Below are 23891 nucleotides of genomic sequence, written 5' to 3'. Positions count from 1 at the left end.
AGCCTGTTCACTGCTTTGTTTGTTGAACTTTCTGCAGCGTGGTCCCTCAGCACTCCACCACCAAAGTTAAACTTTCTCAATGTACTTGAGGTACATTCTAGGGACAAATTAGAAAGACAACAGACAGTTTTGCACATCTTACTATTAGATATTATGGGATTCCCATAGGAATGAATGGACTTCCACTTCATGTGGAATGATGAATGTGGAAAATGATCATATGCACTGTTTTTAGGCATCACATAATACAGGCCCAATACCCTAATAAAATTATTTTAAATATAACGTCATAGCTATTGATTTTCCCCCCCAAATGCTGTAGATAGCAATAGTTGATTTTTTTTTTTTGACAGGACATTAAACAATTTTTTTTTAGCATAGAGCACCTTTAATCCCTAACACTCTTATAAGCTACTGTAGTAGAGTGAAGGAAACCAAAACGAGGGCCGAAAATTAACATGATGAAATTGAATAAAGAAGAAAATGAATTGCATAACAGTAGTGTCAAGGTTGACCTTAAACATGACTTACATGCTTGGGAGTGAGGCGACTGCTCCCATCCGACCTCCCTAAGTGATTAATTTTTGAAAACATACAACTATCTACAACCAGCGGCACAGCTGGTGCATCACTTACCACCGCAGAAGAATAACAAGCAATATGCAGCTGGGGAGCAGTTCCCCTTTGCATAGGAAATTGACGCTAAATTGGAAAACTTGCATTGAACACTGATGCAAGGTGTTCTTGACCAAGCTCCTGTGTGAAGACTTATAAATGAGAATGTGTTTGTTGCATTATTTGAGCTGAGCACAAACTATTACCTGGGGTGTCCTGGGAAAAAAATGACTAATTCATGAAAGCCTAATAGTGTTATGGTAGGGTTTGTTCAGTGTATGTTATAAGAATACCTCTTACCTTGTGTTTATAAGAAAAGCTGGATAATTAAACCATGTTCTTAGAATTGACAGCCTTGTTGTGAAGTTTGGAAATAAAGATGTACTTGCCAACACCTACTCACATCAGCACTCAACAAAATCACCGCATTGTCAGAAGTGTCAGGCTTCTGTATGATATTAATTGCACAGACAGTATTCAAAATAGGGCTGTTTTAAAAAATCAGGCCACTTCAAATTATTTTTATAGTTTATCATTCATAAGAGAAAAACATTGGTTAACTGAGGATCATACCACATCAGAAAGTTGAGTTGATTGTCTGGTCTGACGTGCGGTCTGCTGCCAAGGCAATTCTCTATTCATGTCGTTCAATTCATTTTTACAATTTGAAGAGGGAAATTGCCTCCTTTCTCTGAATGCTTTGACAAAAGACTATGCACTTTCTGGAAAACACTTCAAGCATGTTTTTTAAGAATGGGACAGAATTAGTCAACCTTGACTGACCTTTTCTTGTACTGGTTGTATGTAAGGATGGACACATACAGTAAATAGCTATAATTTATTTACTCACATGTGAGTTTCATGTTGTCAAATGTGTCTGTACATTATGTTACATTTAGAATACTGTGTGTAGTTGCTCTAACAACTTTGCACAGGAGTTATGGTAAGTAAAAACCCCAATGCAGCAGTTTTTTACAAACTTGAATTTTCAATATCTGCAGCGGCTAATTGTGTAATTGAATTTGGTATTATCATATTTGAATTAGGTTAGGCCTAGTCTAGTTAGGTTAGAAGTGATACATTTCTAATTTGATTTCTTCTCAATTAAAACCTTATTTTTCCAAGGTGTGCATTTACAGGCAGCTAAATAATAGGTGATACTGCAGCTTAATAAATGAACTAAATATATAGATTTTTCTGACGGCAGAGGTGTTTAAAAAGAAATACAATTAAAGGATTTAGTTTTAAATGTGATTTTTACTTTCTTTTCTAGTCTATTTTTTTTTTCAAGTACAAGTCCAGTCCTCAAGAATTCTTCAAGTTTGCTGCTCAGCTCTGGAAAGTTGTAATAATGTAATGAGAGGGTTCCACCTGCAAGACAAACTACGTGTTGAATGAATATGCCTTTTTGTTGATATTATCAGCGGCTATGATTTTAACCACTTCAAGATACCTCACAGTATGTGTGCTATTAAAATAAGAACATAAATCCCACCTTCTTCTTATGATGTGTTGGTCTTTTGGTTTCACAGATAATGATTTCTGTGTGACTACAGCTGATATGCATACACACACACAGTACACCTGGCCTATATCTGTCACAAGGAGTCTTACACAAAGTCTTCAGGTGCTCATAAAAGACTTGTAACTACACAGACAGTGCTGTAGTTTCTAAAGACCTGCTAAATGCTTTACCAACAATCTTTTATGATCTAAAATGGTGATAGAACACAATTATAATACAATTAACAAAACAAAACAAATACATTTAGATTTACTTAGCCACATTTTAAATTTTAAAGATTTAGTAACCTTTGCACTTTTTGGACTCTTGGTTCAACCAAGAGGTAAAGTGCATAAATGTCTCCCCATTCACTTAAAGGCACTGAGAGCAGGCCTGGCCAGAGGGTCCAGGAGATTGTTAGGAGACAGTCTCGGAAAACTCATGAAAATGTTTCCAAAATTGAATTGCTCTTCCGAGCTGAATCAAAGTACACATGTCTAAAAGTCAATCATAACAAGAAAACTGGAATAACCTAAGTGAAGACATCTCACATGTACATCGCATGCCCTTAGCTAGACGTTTCTTATTGTAGCATTTTATATTTGCTGCCAACCGTTGTCTGGTTTAACCATTGACATCACTAATGACTAGAAGAGGAAGTGTTACACTATATTTTTTTCAAGATTTGTTGGCACTAGTGGCCTTTATTGACAGCGGAGAGAAGACAGAGGAAAGGGGACAGAGAGAGGGGGGTGACAGACAGCAAAGGATACCATGCTGGGGCGAAAACCTGGGCCCTCTGCAACAAGGACTGACAACTTTTATTTTGACAAGTAATTGCAGGAATAAGCCAGTGAAAGGAAAAACCCATAATTCGTAGTATAGGTCAAACTATGTAACATAATTATTTCTAATGCTGAACAATGCTAAACCTGATCTGAAAAGCTACAGACTAAAATGGATCTCTAGCAAAGTTAAGAATGTAAGAGAGACATTTTGGTCCCAGCCACTTGTGCTCAGAATAATCACTCAAAAGTAGTAAAAATATGATAGTGGATTGTGTTAATAAATAATCGCTCAATCATTCTGCTTATTTGAGCAACATTTGTCCAAGTAAGTATGTTGATTCCATAAGAATTCCAAATCCATCCATCTTCTAAAGCAGCCCGATACAGACTGCATGGTATATTTTAAGTCTTTTTTCTAGTCTGTTTACTGCATATATATCTACTTTACTACAATTTTAATAACATTATATGATAAGTTTTAAATTAAGATTTGAGAAGGTGTAGTGATTTGACAGCAGCTCATTTATCATAAAGCTCTTTGTGCATCGTGACCCTCTTTTAAGCTGCAGCAGTCTGGTCATGGTAATGGTGAACAGCTTAGAGCTTTAAAAAAAATGAGTTCTCTTATGGTATGAAATAAGTAACATTTTAGGAAAATATAAATTAGAATAAAGAGTACATGAAAGCAACATACCAATGCCAGAATAAAATATACATTGGCATTAACATTAAAACATTTCCCAGTGGTTCACTCATTCTTTGCATTTTGTTTTGTTGACTTGACTTTGAACATACAACTTTGTGCTGTAATGACATTGAGAGCAGCCTTTTTTCATCCATTTTAGTGTAATGGGTTTGTATGTCGTGTGACTGTAATCTCCTAATGGCACCTTGTCCAGGGATATTGGCAAGAGTTGGAGTTGTTTTTTTTTTCTTTTAGGAAAACAAGAGCACTGTACATTATCAGTGATATATAAATGATGCTGGAATTCAGCGTTGTGTTTGAAATAAATATATACATGTACACGAATACATACAGACATACATGCATGTATACACATTCCTGGGTGTGGGACATGGGCTCCCTGTCTGTCAGTCCCACATTTTAAGATGGATTAACACTTGTTTGGAAACATTTATGGAACTTGTGGTATTTGTGGGCATCTCTAGGGAATTCATCTGTTCTGTTGACACCTGCTAACTGCTTATGGTGCAGACATTATCTGGTGAGCACAAGGTTTGTGTGTTTGTTTGTGTGTGTGTATGTGTGTGTGTGTGTGTGTGTGTGTGTGTGTGTGTGTGTGTGTGTGTGTGTGTGTGTGTGTGTGTGTGTGTGTGTGTGTGTGTGTGTGAGAGAGAGAGAGAAAGAGAGAGAGATCTGACCTGGATACGAAGCCCCAATAGCTCAAAATAAATAATAGTGACTTGACTTAACTCCGGAAACACTCGCATTGCCCTTTAACAAGCTTCGCAAGACATTGTGCAGCTTTTCTCTTCATTTGAAAATAATAATTAACATCATACCTTTCCGATCAGTCTTTGTAGTGACCACCCATTATGTGAGATGAATATTAGACAATGAAAGATTGGGGCACACCTGTACAGGGCTGGAGCGGTGGGGGGACACCTGGAATAAGTAGGCCATTTTCAGAAAGATGTTCAAATAAGTCCAAACCAGTGACCTGATAAACATTTCAGCTCAATAGATACACATGTTTTTCTAATACATGCTCAGAGCAGATAGAGGCACAGTCTAATATAATGTGGGAAATTTCTGTCATAATATGAAATAAAAGGATCTCAAAACCCAATATTCATTCTTTCTTTCAGACTAACTGTCAATAGTAATTTTATTTTGATGAATGGTGAGAAATAGCTTTTCTTTTTTTTCGGTCCAACTGGGTCAGTGAGCTTCTCTGCTGTTTTCATTATACTAAAGAAATGCAGCCAAAAACTTGCTTTGGGGTATGACTAATATGACTGATTTTATTGTATATGTGTTGTGAAGAAACATATCTGTTCAAGGGAGACATTTCCCCATGCTTTGAATAGTTTGTTTTTCTTTTTCAGACTCGGCTGTCGTCAGAAATTTCTCTTGCTCATGGTGATGTTGAGGTTATTAGGAGATGCTGTGAGAAAAATCATCTTCAGTTTTCCACCATAATTGCAGAAAGACAAGCCTGATTGTGTTGGATACAGTTTTGACATATCCTTTCCAAGTGTGGTTAGTCTATAAATATGAGGGGTTTATTGTATCAAATCCAGCTGTGGATATAATATATAAATTCATATATAGTTTGATCATAATCGAAAGAAAATAAGAATAAATTGGAATTAAAATATCATGATAAAGTTGTCAGCTTAGGCAGTTCATGGCATGTTTTACTCTGATAGTACTTACAGCCCTGTGACTGCTATTGCATATTAGAATCACAAGAAATCCTATTGGCATTTAAATTGACTTTCGGTGTTGGAAAAGTCAGTAGCATGTTGTCGTAAAGGGTGATAGAACATAATTCAAGATCAGCAGATTAAAGTCTTCGACAGGATCTGCTTCATCTCCCCATTAAAGGCTTACAACATCCCATGCATGATTCAGGAAGCCATTATTTCACTGTAGCAACTCCTGAAAACCCACAAGACCCCTGCAGGATTTTGTGTCAAAGACACTTTGAAGTTGCACTTAAACACTGATGAAAATATTGTTAGGCTTCCAAGAGAAACCCTGCCCGAGATCTTTGTCTGAATCGTTCCTTTATTTGCTTTAGATGCTGGTCTGTGTCATGTTTTGCTTTGTTTTGATCTGAATGACTGTGGTTAGTTCAGGGCCTAATGCATCTGACCTGCTTTCACTAATGGAAGAGGGCCTTTCAGATTTATTCAAGGCTGAAATCGCTTGTTTTTCTCCACCCAGTGTCCAAAACAAAAAATGCTAGTAACAGCACATGTAGCTTGCAGGGATTTTTTCCATGTAGTACGTGACCTAGGCCATTTCGTAGCGTGAACTTGTGTGTTAGGAATACAGATTGGATGTCCTGGTTAATGGCTTTCGCTATCCGGGGAACAGAATTGCGAGTATACTCTTTGACACAAGCTGTGCATATACTTTTCTTTGACACACACTTGTACTTAAACCCACTCTTGATTCACTATGTCCTTGGCCCGTCATGTTCCATTTCTCTACCCTCCTATAAGATCATTAAGTGGAAATTGATGCTGCCTGTTCATTACACAAGGACTAAATGGAACCACAATGAAAATCTGCCACTCACTGTCACTCATCATTGCATTATTCCATTACCACCCATCCACAGAAGCCTCTTAAGTCGATCGAATACAACTATCAGTGCTTTTCACTTCCTTTATCCTGTATCTCAGCATGAATCTTTAACAAGCTAATTAGTAACCACTTATTTGTTGTTGTTCCACTTTGTCAGGTCCTGCACCTTTGAAGGATGAAGTATGGTTTCATAAGAAAGCATAAAATATGCATGACCATGTGAGGATCAGGGAGAGAAGAGGATATTCCAGCTATTCTCTTTGTTGGTGGGACTGATCAAGTCAGGAAGTTATTTTGATAAACCAGAGATGTTGGAATGGAGTTTGTGGCGTTTCTGAAGATGCAAACACTGAAACCAAAATGTAACTCCCTTTACTAAGTGTCTAAATGTGCCTATGACAATGAGCATAAGAGTAGTGCAGAAAAAAATAATAGAATTTCGAATAATACATCAGATCAACTCTCAGTCATGGTAACATGAATACACTAGGACATGCAAAGCTGATCAGCAGGGAAGCGGTGTGTCTAAACCAGAGAGAGAAGTCGAGTTGACAAATCACAAAAAAAAATATTATTAATGTAAATCACAGTTGAAATTTGGAGCTGTGTGGTAATTTATCCTTTTAGCAGCATTATTATTTCATGTGATGAGGAGAGACACACACAGTTTAAAGTTACGCTTGTTGTATGATTGTACCAGTTTCCGGAGCCTTCTTTCTCTGCCACTAAAAATCTGAAAATAAATTACAGAAGTATTTTTATGAATATCAACCTAAAAAAATGTCCCAAATGTCTGTGATAGAGCAGATTGCTGCTTTGGGAGGAGCTTTCAGCAGACGGAGCTTAGCACGAAATAACAGAAAAAACAACCAAGTAGTATCACCTGTGTGCTGCTTACTGCATATTTTCAGTTCAGGTGATGTATAAAAGTGGTGAAACCTCTATTCTGGACGTCAGACGTTGCTGATTTGTTGCTAGCTTTGAATTTAAGCCACTTTTTTTTCTTATTCAAATTGGGCACGTTCTGCCGAGTGATGGTGTTTTCGTATGTTCGTAGGTTGTCCCAGCCTTTAACGGTTATTTCTTGACTGCCAAAGCACGTCTGTTAACACGTGTTTTTTCCTGACGTGAGATTTTATGGTATTGGAAAATTTGACACGATGGAAACATAAACATCACTGACGAAAAACTGAGAGAGGAAACAAAAGAGGTCTGATTAAGCAAAGTTCAAATCTCATCTTGTGTTCTTATGATGAAAGCAAGGGGAAGTTGTCTTGAAGTTGAAGAAACAGAAAACACCCTCTCTGTGCTCAGTCGAAAGGGAAAATCTTCTCACACACATGGCCAGGTGTCATTGCTTAGAAGAGGGGGAAAAATAAAAATATAAAAAATAATCATTAATTAATTCATTTAAAAGTGAAGAGTGCAGATAAAATACTTTCAGGTGTCATATGCACAGCTAAATAGAACTGTTTTCAGCCTGGATTTAAACATTGTCAGAGTTGAGGCCTGTCTCACATCTTCTGGAAGGCTGTTCCAGATTTTAGGGGCATAAAACTGAAACACAGCCTCACCTTGTTTCGTATTAAGGGACTAATGAGAAGAATGGGAGCAGGTGAGGAGCGATGCAGCCGGCAGGTAGGAGTGTGTGAGTTAAAGCAGACACAACAGATGACCAGAGCAAAATGAATGACATAAACGAGGGTGGCACAAGTTCTCAAGACTCTGATTCACTTTGTGATTAACAAGTTTGCAATGATATGTCAAAGCTCAAACATCCTCCTCCCCCTCAAAGACCAAATGTGAAAAATACTGACTCAGTATTGTCCGACTCACATCTCAATTATTCCTTGCTCTGTAGTGCAGAGTCATCGCTTTGACAAGTTTTTCACCAACAGCCAAGATTGCTTTTGGGACAGGGATGCAATATGGTCCAGAGCAATCTATCCTCGTGTCAATACGTCAAAACGCCATCATTCCTTTTTATAATGTTGCTGGTTGATAGTACAGCTTCTATGACTTTGCTCCATGTGGTCGGTAGTGCTGGGAGTCTCTCAGAAACTTGTTATCATGGATGATGAGGAGCAGATGAGATGGACATAAAATGAATAACACGATCTGTAAAACATTGGTTTTATAGGATATCATACAGCTTTTCTCTTTTTGCAGGAACTGTAGTTAAATATTTGATTTAAGGTCTCTCGCTGTGGCATGGCAACCTAAAACAGAGCATCTACGCATGTACAGTACAGCTTCCTAAATCAAATCTGAATAGATAATAATTCTCAAGAAGAAACCATATACAAAATGAATACTATTAAATTGAAATTAATTTGTCATCGGCCTGTGATATTAAAAGGTTAATTTATGTTGGGAGAGTTCATTCAGAACATGTAGTATTCTGCACATGTGGAAAACTTTCAAGTTCACAAATCTACAGCTAACACTGGAAGTCCTGGAATTTTAAGATTTCTTGTCTCACTTGCACTTTTGGCAACAAGGCAACATGGTCATCAATCAGTTTTAAAGAAAATAGGGTTGTTTGAGACGGTATGTTCAGTAAATTCCCTTCCCATAAGAGGTTGACCACGGCGAGTCTGACTCCTTCTTCTCCACAACAGTACTTGTGAGTGGACAGTGTCATACCTTCAGTAGAAAGCATTTAGAAATGGAACCCAATTGGTGAGTCAACCTGAAAGCTACTCAGAAGAGGGCCACAAGAAGAGGCATGAGTTTTTGAAATGTAAAACAACTCAAACTCAGTTTTTAATCAAAAGAATGGTCTATTGCGGATATCACTACTGAATCAGGTAGTTCCTAATAAAAAATATCCCTTTAAGTTGCAACGTGTCAGTCTAAATGTTTGCTTAGTCATACGGCAACAACCAAGCTCTTTCTTTTCCCAAACAGCCCCCAAGTCAAACAAGCCATGGCAGAAAAGACGTTAATATTCATGATGTAAATATCTACTTTTCCAAAAACTCATTTATTCAAACTCTCAGTATCATCACTTCCACGTAGTGGATGTAGAAAACTTTTAACCATATTAAGGGCATTTATCCAGCAGTGAGTGAGAGTAATTGCTCTTCTATTATAAATTATGTTTTTAATCACGGAAGGCTGGCGCTCAGTCCAATCCACTAATTGCTTTATCCCTTAGGGCATCCACTCACACTAAAGTGATGAGAATACTGATAAAGCCCACATTATCTGTACATGCGTTGAGGTGATTTATGAATACAGCATGTGTTTCTACCCGTTCTCTTTGATTTTCTACACAGAACTTACCTTCACATGGATCTTCAATGAGTACCCGTCTTTTGTCATCCAGGACACACGCCGATTTGTGTCCCAGAAGACAGGCAACCTCTACATCGCAAAAGTGGAACCTTCTGATGTGGGCAATTACACCTGCGTGGTCACCAACACTGTCACCAAAAGCAGTGTTCAAGGACCACAAACACCTTTAGTCCTGCGGCTTGATGGTATGATAGAGCCTCTAAATACTACACTATAAAGTACAAGCGGCTTTGTTTTAAAATCACAATTTTAAAGAGTGGAACTCTGAAAGCACAGGTGCAGAACTTTAATTAGCCACTGCCTGGAATAATAACAAGCTTTATTTTGCAAACTGTTGCCAGCTAATTTAACCATCTGTACCTCATTTTATGACTGCAACTTGGCCCGCAGTAATGGTATTTTTGAAGTTGTCTGGTTAGTTTGTTCACTCTCCTTTTATTGAACATAATCAAACACTATATCACAAACTCAGCTGTAATCAGAAACATTCAAATTAGATATTTCTTCCCGAAGGCCTGCGCACGGAAAAATCCAAAGGACTCAACAAGCAGTGCGGTTTCTTGAAACCCACACATACCTGCATCAAATAGAGACATACTGTAGACCACTGTATGTTTTCATTTATGCACTGTGTAACCCTTTTAAGGCCCTGAGCTGAAAGGATTTAAGATCTTTGATTTAAAGACTCATGGCATCGGTTTAATGTTTCACTTTTATGATTCCAGGTGTGATGGGTGAATACGAGCCGAAGATTGAAGTGCAGTTCCCTGAAGTTGTCCCTGTCGCTAAGAGCTCAACTGTCAAACTGGAATGTTTTGCCCTCGGAAAGTACGTCCCACTATATTTTATTATACCACAATGATAACCACACCATTTCTTGTTTATTATGCCAGTGTATGCAAACTGCATGGCAATGTGTAGAGGAAACTGAAATGATATAGAAAGCAGAATGACTTCTTGTGCTGTCCACATACAAGGCACACAGAGAGGAAACACTCAAAAGTCAACATGTCAAAGTTAACTAACATGAAAATGCTTAATCTCTTTCACTACTTTACTGGAATCATATAGTTGTATTAGTTGGCCAATTACAAAACAATCATCAGCTTTCTTTTTCATTTCATGTCCTTGCTGTGTGTTGTATTTTCTTGCCCTCAGCCCAGTGCCAACAATCAGCTGGAAAAGAGTGGATGGTGCCTCTTTTGGCAGGAAGGTGGATATAAACAAAGCCAGTGGAGTTTTAGAGATCCCTTATTTCCAACAGGAGGATGCGGGGATTTATGAATGTGTGGCTGAAAACAGCAGAGGAAGAAACTTGGTTAAAGGAAAGCTTTCTTTTTATGGTGAGTACTGTAGGAGGATGGTGTTCCTGGCTTTGATCTGAAACTTACCTCACTTGACACCTCCTGTCTTGTGTATAAAAAAAAAAAAAGAATCTTCTGCTGTCAACCTGTCAGTCTTTTTCCTAACATATCATGAACATTTATAGACTTTTAGACAATCCTCTACCCCTCGATTCCCAACCTTATTTAAACCCATTGACTACTCTGAGATATGGTTCAAAACCTTGTGGGTAAAAATGGAACTTTGGTGTGATTACATCAAAAAGTTTTATTTTTTTTATCACGCAATCTGTAGCTTTTATTAGTGTCTGTATATGACTAAATCAAATAGTGGAATGGGATGATAAATTAACCTGTTCCCAGTAGATTTATAGGAGAGTAATTCTAACAAGCTCTTTTTTTGTGCCTGCAGCTTTCATATTAGGGTCAGTGCCTTCGAAGATTTACATCATCTCTCAGGGAGAGATGATTTTTCCCTCACCAACACTGGACTTATGACACATATTTCGAGAAAGCTTTTAATGTCCCTTGATGATGGACTTTTATAGTTTCCCTCTCCGTTATGTTACAGTTTATGCATTGATGATGTCTCACTATAAGGCTCTTTTGGGACGTTCTTGACTGAAATCAAATTCAGAGTTTTCTTTCCTGTGAGGGAGAATGCCTTTGATATGATAATATGGGTTTTCACAGCACCTGGAAGTGAGATGAAATGCACTCAGTAAATGTAGATAGGCTGGGGATTAAACCTACTTTACTCGAAGCAATATAACATCACACGACTGGTTGCTGCCAGTGTAAAAGGCTTAGAACAAGTTAAAGTGGTAGGTTGATGTTCATTGTCTTAGCAAGGTAATCATTATCAGCTAACATATGGCTATCACTGCATTAGCGCTTTGGTGTGTGGCCTCAGTAAAGTTTCTCTGCTGGAGCTGGTGTGGAAGTCGTGTTTCTCCTTGAAAGATTTAAGTCTTGTCTCATCTCACAACCTCACAGACTGACTGGCTGCCAGGTGATAAAAATCTGTAATCTCATTTTAAAGTCCCACAGATGGGAGCTGGTGGGACATCCATCAAGTCTATAGGAGAATCAGAGAATCAATATGAGCATGTGGTCTTTGTAAGAATCAAACAGTACGTGCACAGTAACAATAGGGGGTGGGGTGTTTATCTCTTGCTTTGATTTCTCTCTTAATTGTCCATATACAGTTCAAGGGGATTTAAGAAATTGGTCAAATTGGTTAAATTACAAACTGGTCTTGTTGTTTGCTGCATTTAAATAGATACAATTAGTATAGTATAGCAGTAGTAGTAGTAGTAGTATAATATAGTTTATTTATAACGCACATTTCACAGACAAATGTCACAAAGTGCTTTCCAGATAGTGACTTAGAATGACTTTGTGTTGAAGCTACTGCATGATGTCCTCATTCCCATTATGTACCAGTATCATTTGTAATGTTGTTTACTGGCTGTCCTGTAGTAAGACTTCCACTAAAGTCATGCATTCTCAATATCAAACGTAATTATTATTATGCCAAGTGTACATCTTTTATTAAAGATGACCATCTTGTTTTGATTTCACCAAAAAATACTATGTTTAATCTTTTAAACAATATGTGTGCGTTAAGAAATCGGGTGCCCTTCCAAAGTTACCTTTTCATTTATTATTTTTAACTTACTTTAATTAGTTAGTTACTGTCGAGTAGAAAACTCAAACTGCAGCACAGTTTAATAAAGTTGGTGATCGCAAAGAGAATTTATCAGCAAGAAACAGAGGAACACTGCTCTTTCAAAAAAAAAGAAAAAAATGTTTTCTCACTGGAAATGGCAGCTGACCTCCGATGTCTTTGATCAGTGAACCTGAAATATCACAGTTAACCTTAGCTTGTTCAACATTTGCTCTCACACTTTTATTTATGAGCTACAATACATGTTATATTTGCTATCTATTCTGTGATCACGGACTGTACAAAGGACTGTGACATTATCTGTGAGGTCAAAAGCCAATCAGAAGATATCACAGTACTGTCTGAATCGTGAGTTGGTTGATGACCTCACACAAGCTAAGAAACAAGGGTGATAGGCTCTGTCTACATGCGGCCAAAGGCCAGCTGAGGATAAAGTTGTGAAAACATCAAAGAATAATTGGAAAAAAAATTAAGTGACCTCAAACCCCACACTGTACTTCTTTAGCTCCTTAGCAACTCTCCAGTAGATCTGATAAATGGCTGTCAACAGGCAGAGAAGAGACTGACATATAGACAGATAGACAGATAGACAGACAGACAGACAGATTCCCTGATTTATAAGTGAGATTACACTGTCAAAGAAACGCAGCTAGGCAAGCAAACAGACTGTCTCAACTACCTTTGCTGTCATTTCCCTTGACCCTGGCAGGGTATCAGATAGTTGTGTGGATGTTGCATAAGGCCTATAAATCTTACACTGTTGTCAAAGAATAAGTCATGCATGTGACAGTGTGAACACTTTCATTAATATTGAGGAATTTATGAATGGATTTCTTATGTTTCAACACGTTGCAAATATAACCTGTTTCAATTGCATTACTAAAACAACACTTCTAGTGTTAGCCATACATAAGTTACAGGATTATCGGAAAACCTTATTGATGATTCAGATTTACATCACGAGAACAATGTCAAACCGGCTGTATCAAACCCAGAATTTCATTGTTTAGTGTTTGTCTGAGGCATTCGCAATTGCTTTTCCTTGATAGTAATCTTATAAAGTTGTTTTTATTTATATATTTTCTAAGTAGAGGTCAGCTTCAGGTTAATTGGAAGTGGATTTATGATTTGTGCCCTGAGATGCCTCTTAAATGGACTAATTGCCTGCTTGGTTGGTTCATTGATTTATTCTGAAACTAAGGCATTCAGGTGTTACTCAAGCATTTCTGTAGCGTTAAGGTGTTCATTTGCAGGAAATTGTTTTGACCTCACAGCTCCACCGCAGCTGATAGAGAAGCCCCAGGATGTTCAGAGGACCATTGACGAAACTCTGTTGTGGGAATGCAAAGCCAACGCAAAGCCCAAACCCTCATACCGCTGGCTGAAGAATGGAGAGCCTCTGGACCCCATGGAGGTAAAGGATTTGTAAAGTTAGCCTGAGATAAAGACATATAGATGTGAACATAAGAACATGGCAGGGTTCCTCTACAAGCACACAAAGACTGAAAGAAACAAGCAGACAGACAAAAGAGTAAAACAGAAAGTGTGACAAAACGATGTCGGGTTAAATGACATGATCAATGTGCAAAAAGCAACATCAGATAATTAATCAGGGGTGTTCACCTGTATTTTAAGTTGTATTGTCAAATAATGAAGATTATTTTGAGGAGCATAATCTGAATAATCACATTTTGAGTGCTTGTCTAAACCATATGATTCATTTACGTTATGGTTGTGTAAACCACGTGCTGACAAAACTCCACTCTTATTCGTTCCAACTCTGCTCCAGTATTTGACTTTACACCACTTTGGGTGGTTGTACTATATTTGATGGATGTGTTTTCCATATTGATCTTTTCATCTCACACATCACAGATATTCATGCAACCTGTCTTCTGTTACTGATCAACACAGAGATTTTGACAACAAGCAGATTAGGCCTGCTGAAAGTCTTGGTTTTACTGGCTTTTATATAAAGAGCATCGCCACTGTTTTTTTTTCCCTTCTTTTTTTTCGTTATAAGGAATAGTCGAGTGAATTAGGATTAGGAGCTCATAATGTAATGTTAAAGATGATAAGATTTCCTGAGATTTAGGACAATCTTGCTCAAAATATATTTTTTGGGATTTATTTAGCTTGAAATTTAGTAATGCTTCCAACTCACACGCATGAACTTGGCAAGAACATGTCACTTTGAAATGGCTGTATTTGCTTGGGACTGAATTTGGCATCAAGCATGTGTGGGGGGAGGGTATTTGTATGTGTTTTGCAAAGAAGCCAAAGTGATGCCATTTTCTGCCTGTCATCAACCAGGGACTTTGTCAACAATTTAGCGCTCAATCCCTCCTATCCCCTGCTCTCAATTTTATCATTAGGTGTCAGCTCTCTGGGTAGAGTTAAAGAAAAAAAAAAAAGAAATCTTATCATCCAAAGTGCATTTTAAATTTAGGCAATTTGACGTGTTTTGTGTTATTGTTCTGCTCGAGTGAGTGTGCTTTCTGCCTAAAAGGAACAGCTTCAGTGACTCGCACTCACTCTGTCTGACTTTGAGATGGGTTTTGAGCTTAAAAGCAGACAACTGTTGTGCGTTTGAAAGGGGAAATATTACCCAAAATTTGATGCCCTTAAATCAGAGAGCTGAGTGTCAATGCACATGCACTGAAGAAGGTTGGTTTCCATTATGGTGTAATTATCAAAATCTATATATATATATAGCTACTAAAATTTGATTTGGATAAATGTGTTTAATCACAAATATGTCTGTCTATCATTTCCAATATGATCATTTTGAAGGGACTTCAAAGGTCAGTTTGTCTCTGCCACAGATCCTGAAGCATGCATCGCCCTACCCGAACATCTCCAGCATTGATTTGTAACTAACATTGTAGAAATTCTTTTGGCAGGTGGCCAAGGTAACATATTCTCTGTGCATGTGGCTATATTAATGAGGAGGGGTGTTACCATTTTCAAAATGCCACCATCAACTGCGGCAACAGTAAATCAATTTCCAAACCCAAAGGTCAGCATTGTAGAGAGAAAGGGAGGAGGAGGGGAAGGCCAAGGAGGCCATTTGTTATTCCTCATTAGAATGGATCAGTCCTCCTTCTCCTCCTGCCTCTCCTTATCTTAGCATCGTTGGTGCTCTCTTACTCTTTCTTTAGCTCCTTTTCAAGCTTTTTTTTCTCCCACTTTTCCCTCTCTCGCCACCTTATTTTTGCCCCTCCACGGTTTAAGTGGCACAGAGGAGGGCTGTCACTTCAAAATGTCACCCCGGCAAAACAAGGACCCACTCTTGCTTGAATTTTTCCAATACACCTCCAGCTCCCCTATTTAGTTATGTACATGAGTGTGTATTTCCCTACCTTTGACCTCTAAAGTTCACAACTTGTGGACTTCTTTCTTTACTGTTGAAGTGGCATTCATTCAGTCCTGCTGCTGCAATAGCATCATTACGTGTTCAGCATACAGAGGGACAACAGGATTTCATTCTCCACAGCATAACTCGATACAATACTAGTATCAGAGTGAAGCCACGCATAATTACGGATGGTGATAAAAAATACGGATATCTCCAATTGTCTCAAGTGCAAAAGAAATTGGGATGGGACCACCACTGAGTCTGATGGTGTTTTAGTTGGTATACAATAGTGGAGTGTGGCACCGACCCATCTTATTCATCTCCTTCATCCCTCTGGGCCCTTGCACTATGTAACCTGAAAAAAGGACCAGCTTTCATCTATTCAGAGACGATGTCTCCTGTCTTTCTTCCTATTCTTTGTGTATCGTTCTTTTCTTGTAATATCTTCAGTATTTTCCCAAATATAGGCTATAGCCGCCCAGTATACTCGCCCCCAAAAAATGGTTCCATTGTCAACCAGGACCCTCTTTGGCAGTGGCTATAGCACATGCTCAGTCATGTGTCCATCTGCTGCATGCTTGAGCTGGTCTCGGAGGGAAATGTATTTGAAGATCTTCAGCCGTGTCACTGGCTGAAGGGATAGTTCTTGTCTTTTCAAGTGGCAATGCTGTAATGATTCTAGACGACAGACAGACTGGTGGCAGGACCCTCTAGACTACTTTGTCAGTAACATTAAAAAGCCCAGGTACACTCAATGGAAAGATCAAGGGCAAGAACAATGACTGCTGCCACACTTAAATTGACATGACTAGGAAAAGGGAACAGTAAGCAATGCCAAACCTTGTGAAGGTTAGAGAAGTATGAGAAAAACTGTATGTTTTGTGATGTTCACTGGAGGACAAAACAGCCTCCGGCCTGTAGTTTCTTTCTGACTAATACCCCAGAGGTTTTACATTAGCTGTTGTTTGATAATATTTCAGTGCTATGTTGAGCAGAAGGTGGTTACATCCAGCCACTCTGGGCCTATTAAGACCACAGAAAATTAACAGTGTTTCAATTATAAAGCCCCCAAAGGAGACAAAAAGTGTGGCTAAAGCTTGAATTAAATCAGGTCATTCATCAGTATGAACGCACTTGGCAAAGGAGTACTTAAAATGCCCATATATAGACCTAATTATCCACCATACAGTTGCATAACAGTCTCATATTATCATGTACAATTTATGTGATACTGCAATGTCATTAATTGGACCGCTTTTGCATTTCTTACAGGAAATAGTTAATGAATGAAAATAGATTTAAAAAAAAAAACAAGTGGTTGAGAGGAAAATATCAAATTCTCCCCATAGTTTGAAGTAAAAAGCAATTATTCTCTACATTTGTAGGGCAGCATTATATGTGTTTGTTTAGTCTTCAATAAGGAAAATACTCAAAATGCTGAAAAAATGCTATATTAGTAATAATGGTAGTAATATTGCTCTGTATTATTATTGACAGCAGGGAAACATGCAAGTAAGCATGTGTGTTATGGCTGAAATTATTACATAATCTTCTAACTGTTCATCCTAAATATAAATGAACTAATTGAATCTGCCATTTTTAGATTAAATGTCCATCAACAATGCTTTTACTGTGTTTAGTTTGTGTTATAATTTCCCTAATCTTTGAGCAGACCCCAGTCTGTCTCATTTGCAAAGGACAAAAGACTCTCAAACTGTATACTATAGATCTGAGCTGCTCAAGAGAATCCATAACCTAGCAGAAGGCTGTTTGATCATGTAGTTCAGAGGACTGATTTTACAGAGGCTGATCTAACTCTCAAAGTAGTGGTAGCTTCACTCGTCAATCATGATTTTTTTATATATATATATATATATATATATATATATATACATATATAAACATATATATAAACATTGGATCACAAGACTTGGTAGTATAAAAGGGGCAGTGATGAAAAAACACAGTGATGCGACACACACAGTAGGCTAGTACACCTTCCCTGTAAAAACTGACACAAATATAAAGTGATGTAAATGCCACATAAACAAAAATGTCAGAGAAGGTAGGTTGTTAAGAAGCATGTCCCTAATTTGCTGCATATTTGTTGCATGCCCGCATCAGGTTGTTTGCCAAGATGTCAGTTTGCAGGTTTACATGACAGAAATGTTTTTGTTTTTTTTAACTGCGCTCTCATCACATATGAATTAACCAAGAATCCATTTTGAGCCATTAAAGCAATGTTAAAAGCACATCTCCCTTTGTGTGTATGTGTTCAGCAGGACAGATTTCAGGTGAATAATGGAGTGCTGACAATAAGCAGCTTGAATCTGGCTGACATAGGAATGTACCAGTGCGTGGCGGAGAACAAGCACGGACGAATCTTCACCAACGCCGAGCTTCGAGTGATCGGTAAGAGCCATAATGCTTTGATGAGTTCTCTTAATGTAGTCTGTAAAGTTACATGTGATGATTCACAATATCTCTTACACCCACAGGCCTATTGGCAGAACATTTGCTACGCATCTCCCCAATTTTCCCACTGGATCAGTAATATGATTTTACTAAAACATTCGTTGTTTTTTTTTCTTTTCCTTTTAAATCACTGCTATAAGGCTGAACAGTACAGATCATCTGTCCAGCAAAATGGAATTAAAGTCTGCAACTTTGCAACTTTGCTCCCAGCTGTTTGCCCAGAGGTGCATCTCAATACTGCTCTCATCATCAATTGACTTAATTTAATGCTTGACTATACTCTATACTGACACAGGAAAGTGGACTTGGTATGTAGCATGAAGTTACAGTAACACGCAACACAGTTAAAAGTCATTCAGGCTGTTTTTCAGTTTCTAAATGTAATCAGTGGAATGTGTTCATGTCTTTTCCTCCTACTCAAAAAAGCAAGATACTTTCCTCTCTTACAGAGTGAATAAGAACCCAATGTGTGGAATTATGAATTTTCACATGATGCACGAAAACTTTAAATTATTAGACATCATTACATTAATGTAAAACCACACAATTGTCAAATAACACGCATATAGTTAATATCACAATCATTCAAGTATTAGGAGTCAGTCAAAGCCTCTTCACCACCTAACACAGCAGGTTTTAGTTTAGAAACATACATGGCTCTGTGTGGAAGCTCAACATAAATTAAAGGGTTGATGCTGTAAACCTCTCAGAGTCCCTGGTCTGCATTATATGGCTCTAAGTGAAAATCTGTACACCACAAACTACACTGGCTGGAAGATAAAGAAAATTTAATGTAACATTAAGTTAAGTTCTGAAATATTTTGGTTGCATTGTTTTGGCATTGTTTTGATAAACTCTAGCAATGTCACACCCTTTATTTCAGTTTAGAGTTACATTATTTTTCACCAGAATCTTATATATTGATAACAGGAGAGTTGGACCACTGCACAATGCCTTTTCCAGCACATCTCAATGATTTTCTATCGATGTTAACTTCTGGACTCTGTGGTGGCCAATCCACATGTGAAAATCAAAATGAGCTAAATGAAAGGGGTTTTTGTAAGGGTGGTATCACAGCCCCAAGGCGCTCCAGGTCAGTTTTAAGGCTCGGGAATGTGCATAACAAAGGTCAATGGACTTTAAAATGAGTCAGAAGCATGTAGTTTTAAGGTACACAAACTTCTCTAGTGTTGTTTTTACAGAGATAGACCAAAGGAACATTTTTTTTTGACTCCTAACAATTTTGTCATGTAAATAATGGAAACTTTGATTGCTGGATTGGATAGTCTCCCTCTCTTCCTGATATATAAATTTAGCTGTTTATTTTTAAAAGGAAATTGCAAAAGAGGAACACATTGGGAAAGCAGTGTAGGGTTTAATATATTGGCCAGTGATACGTCATCAAATAGAATGGGGAAACTGGGAATCAACTATCGCCCTTCCAGTTCAATAACAAGCACTCTAACTTTTGCACCAATTATTAGTTCCCATGATCCCCAACTGTGTTTATTCATGCACTTAAACACTCCCTGCATGCTTCCTCACAGATTGAAGGCTCTATTGAAAGGTTGTAATGCCCTGCTACCTTCCTCCTAAATCCATGCAAACCAACAGATTTTATTGAAACTGTTATTCCTCTTAAGTCCTGCTTTAAGATAAATATAAAAAAATATATAAATTCTACCCATAAGTCATGAGGAGACAAGTATGACAAATTATCTGCAATTCTGTCAGATTAAACGCTGGCATTCCACATGCAGTGCCAAGAAAGGAATGTTAGGTGCAATGTATGCAAGTACATGTGTATCATCTTGTGTATTGCTGTGTGTGCACATGCACGGCATACGTTGACAGGTGCTAAGCCGTGTCACTAGCACCAGACTGTGTATTCACTTTGAAAGGCTTTTTGCTGAGTCGGAGCACACACAAAACAGAACCAGACATTGGTGCATTAGTAATTAGGGCCTAAAGGAGCAACAACAAAGCTTCGCTCTTGTTTTACATTTTCTTGTTTTTGCATTCGAGCCCCGGAGCACAATTCGTAATGCATAATGTCCTTCTAAGGAGAATTCATGGATTTAGAAAACCACCTCTTTTTCAAAATTAAACATGCCTTAAAAATGATGTACCATGTTTGTTCTGCCGCGTGTATGAGTCTGTGCCTGTATGTGTGGAAACAAAAGCACGCTGAAAGAACAGGATGTGAGTACCGACCTGCCTAATGGATGGCGTGACCTGCGTGTTGTAGGAGGCTCCTTCAGTATCTCTACTCCCTCTGCTCGTCTGTCTCTTTTTCACTGTCAGTAAATTTGACCTTGCGTCTTTTTCTTCTTCTTCCTTAACAATAATCCCGTCCCTCTCCTTCAACTCTTCCCATCAGCAATTGCACCAGACTTCTCGCAGAACTTGTTAAAGGCCCAAACTTTGGCCCGACAGGGTGGCGACATTCTTATCGAATGCAAGCCCAGGATGTCTCCTCGGGGTGTGATCGCATGGAGGAAGGGGAAGGAAGCCCTGCGAGAGAGCCACAGGTACCAGCTTACTTTGCGTAGACCCATTAGTGCATTGTGTGTGAGGCATTAGTTTAGTTTTTCTGCTTTACTTCCAGACTAGTGTTTCATCAACTTGTTATTTTATTGTATCCTACTTGATATTCATGGTGACAAACTGCAAAACTCAGAATCGCAGTGTGACACAATATAATTTGCACTGCATAACAGGTTCTTCTCTCCGCCACTTTGCCCGTTATATTTTTTTTCTCCTCTGGCTGTGCTCAGGTCTGGTTTCTGCACTGTTTACTTAAGGTAATTGGGCATTCCTAGACTGCGGCACCTGGATCAATGCACAGATCCATCAGCTCATTAGCAGCATGTAAGACCTGGAGGGTCATTACAGCACTAGGCAGATGGTGATCCAGACCACCATTGAGACATGGCAAAAGTGGATGAAATACCAGAAAGGGCTGATTAATAGGTACCTGTAGAGCATATGCTCTTTTGTGATAGTGGTGGTGACACCAGGGGAATGAGCTGGACACCTTGTTTTATTGGAAATCAGGTTAAGTACAGATCAATACAAAGTCTTGGTGTGCTGAGAGGAGATGGAAAAGAAAAAACACATATTAATCAGACATAAAGAAGACAATTCTTCCACTGAAAACTTTGGCTAAGGTGGCATTAGTTTGTATAGTAGGTGACTGTATACTGGCTCACATTTCAGTCAACAGGGCCTCATTTGCAGATATGGTAAAAGGCAGCTTTAAACATGTTCTCCTTCATTTGGCTGACCTTCATTTGAGGTGAAGTGTAAAAATCTGCTTAAATGCTGAAGCACCCAGACAAACAGGCAGTGATAGGAAACGTACTTGATATGTCTGAGATGTCTGAGATGTCTGAAATGTCACATATTTCCACAAGATTGAAACATTCTGCTAGATTAAACTGGGAGAAAAGTAAACAGCCTGATGTGATGTTGCACTTTAACTGTTTGGAGATGTGTTTTTTTTTTTCTTTAGGGGGGGGGGAATTGTTCATTTACAGATGTGTTTTTATGATCTCTCATTTAAAAAAAATAAAAATGCAGTCTATGCAAATGACACGTTCTCTGTTCAATAAAGTCTTTATTTTTAGCAGAAATGTACCAGCAGGAGGCAACGCGTACCAGCTGGCACTTGCAGTGATTTAGTGGGGGTCCATATTTCTCATTTGATATGTGATTAATTGTTCAACAGGCTCAGCAGCTTTTCCGCATCTTACCTCTGGTATATCCATCTTCACCACAGTAGGGGTACCACAGATTTAGTCATCTCTCACCTCCACTTGCCAGAGAGCATGTTTGGGAAATTGAACATGCAATTTGAATCTTTGAAAGGTACAGGTTGAGAAATCTGGTGTGAGGAGAGAAATGTTTATTTGTGGGCTTTCAGCAGCATGAGCACTAATATTATGCATTTCAAACATATGCTAATTGTTTGGTCCAGCTTGCAGATTTATAACACTCTTAAACAGTGAAAGGAAAATACATCCATACTACAATGTGTGATAGCCGTGCGGTTACAGCAATGGCACAATACAAATCTACCCCACTAGCTTCACTGGTAACCATAATTCTTTGTGATCTTCCAGGGATAAAGTCTTCAATGATCTGAGGTAGAAGAAAACAAATCAGCCATGACCGAGGCAGAATCAGATCAGTTAATGAAATCATGCAGGGGTGATATCTACATCAGCTTATATCCAATGCACGTATAACAAGATAGCCTTATAATAGGGTTGCATGGCACTTACGTTATGCAGGGAGGTATGAGGTTAATGCCTAAGTGCTTGCCTTAATTGAATTTTTACTGCTGACCACTGCCAGCATTTGCAGAACAGATATAGGAAATAGCTCTCAGGAATATTACCTTTAGATTAAACTACTGTGTTTAAGATTGTTATGCTAAACAATATATATGACTTTATTGTGTAAAGTGAATCAATTTATAATCCTACCAACGATTTCTGTTTGTGTTGCCAAAATAGAATGTGCATCGCAAGTGAAAGACTTAAGCTGCAGCACTTGAGAAAATTACTAGTCCCTTGTAATACACTGACTTAATTATACAATCTTTCTTAAGTGGTTAAAAGAAATGTTTTCATTTAAGGCCTCTTGGTTTTTGCTACACCATGGAGAGACTTTTAGATTACCGCTGCTTCACTTTGATAGCGGCCAGTGAGGTTGAGGTAAAGTGCCTGTTTATGCTGTCACACCACTCTGGCTTTTATGTACCCCACAAATTTCACCAATGCCTTAATTGCTTCACAGCAACCTTTGTGAGAGCATTTCTGATAGACAATGCTCCTAACAAATCTATCTTGCACCGGTCCTTTGTAGCTTTGGAAAAAAAGTCTGACAAAGGCTACTACACAATTAATAGCAAGTCTTATCCCTGTGACATCTCATATCCACAACTCTTTGTTATAGCCAGGAAGCCTTCAGTTCAGTTAAGAGAATATATGCCTGGCTCCATGGGTAATAGGCTTTGGAGAATGTACTAATGGATTTTGATTCTTCCACGCTATAAAGTGATACAGGTAATTTTTTGATGATTAAAGGAGGCCTTCTAAATGAAGGCAGTGTTCCATTTTTTTCTCAAACAGTTATTTTTAAAAGACTTGTTAGACCCAGTCTCACTACAATGTGCAGTTCAAAAGAGAAGACTGGGAGGTCCTTGAGAAGATTTCCTGAGCCTACATTTATCAAAAGGGAAATTTATTCTTAAGGTCACAACAGTGGTCAAGATATTGCTGAAAGGCAGCTTAAAAAAATTGTCAGAAAATATGATCAAATTGTCATGACCTTTTCGACTGAGGCAATTAACTGCAGAGAGATGTTTCACTGGAGCTACCCATCATAAAAAAGATGAAGCTGTAGCATTTTCCGCTTTGCATTAATCAGAAATGTCAATAACATATTTCTCCCACAAGCACAGGATGTTTATACAGTGCTGTAGCTTTGCTCTTTGACAAATTACTCTTCAACACAGTTAACACGTGGCCA

At 38.3% G+C, this 23891-nt stretch overlaps 1 protein-coding gene across 3 annotated transcripts in view; it reads left to right on the top strand.

Annotated features, from left to right (window-relative positions):
* The window catches only part of cntn3a.1 (contactin 3a, tandem duplicate 1), a 101318-nt gene that overhangs the window by 41395 nt on the left and 36032 nt on the right, over positions 1 to 23891 (top strand). For 2 of the 3 annotated variants that reach the window (XM_075476495.1, XM_075476494.1), the window contains exons 6-11: positions 9469 to 9672; positions 10213 to 10315; positions 10646 to 10830; positions 13795 to 13934; positions 18158 to 18290; positions 20734 to 20884. In XM_075476495.1, coding sequence (XP_075332610.1) covers positions 9469 to 9672; positions 10213 to 10315; positions 10646 to 10830; positions 13795 to 13934; positions 18158 to 18290; positions 20734 to 20884 — 916 coding nt within the window. The remainder of the gene's footprint in view (positions 1 to 9468; positions 9673 to 10212; positions 10316 to 10645; positions 10831 to 13794; positions 13935 to 18157; positions 18291 to 20733; positions 20885 to 23891) is intronic. The other variant, XM_075476496.1, reaches the window with a different exon arrangement.

The sequence above is a fragment of the Odontesthes bonariensis genome, chromosome 10, assembly GCF_027942865.1.
Source record: "Odontesthes bonariensis isolate fOdoBon6 chromosome 10, fOdoBon6.hap1, whole genome shotgun sequence".
Classification (NCBI taxonomy): Eukaryota; Metazoa; Chordata; class Actinopteri; order Atheriniformes; family Atherinopsidae; genus Odontesthes; species Odontesthes bonariensis.
Note: the sequence above shows the minus strand (reverse complement) of the source record. Positions and strands in the feature narration are given on the sequence as shown.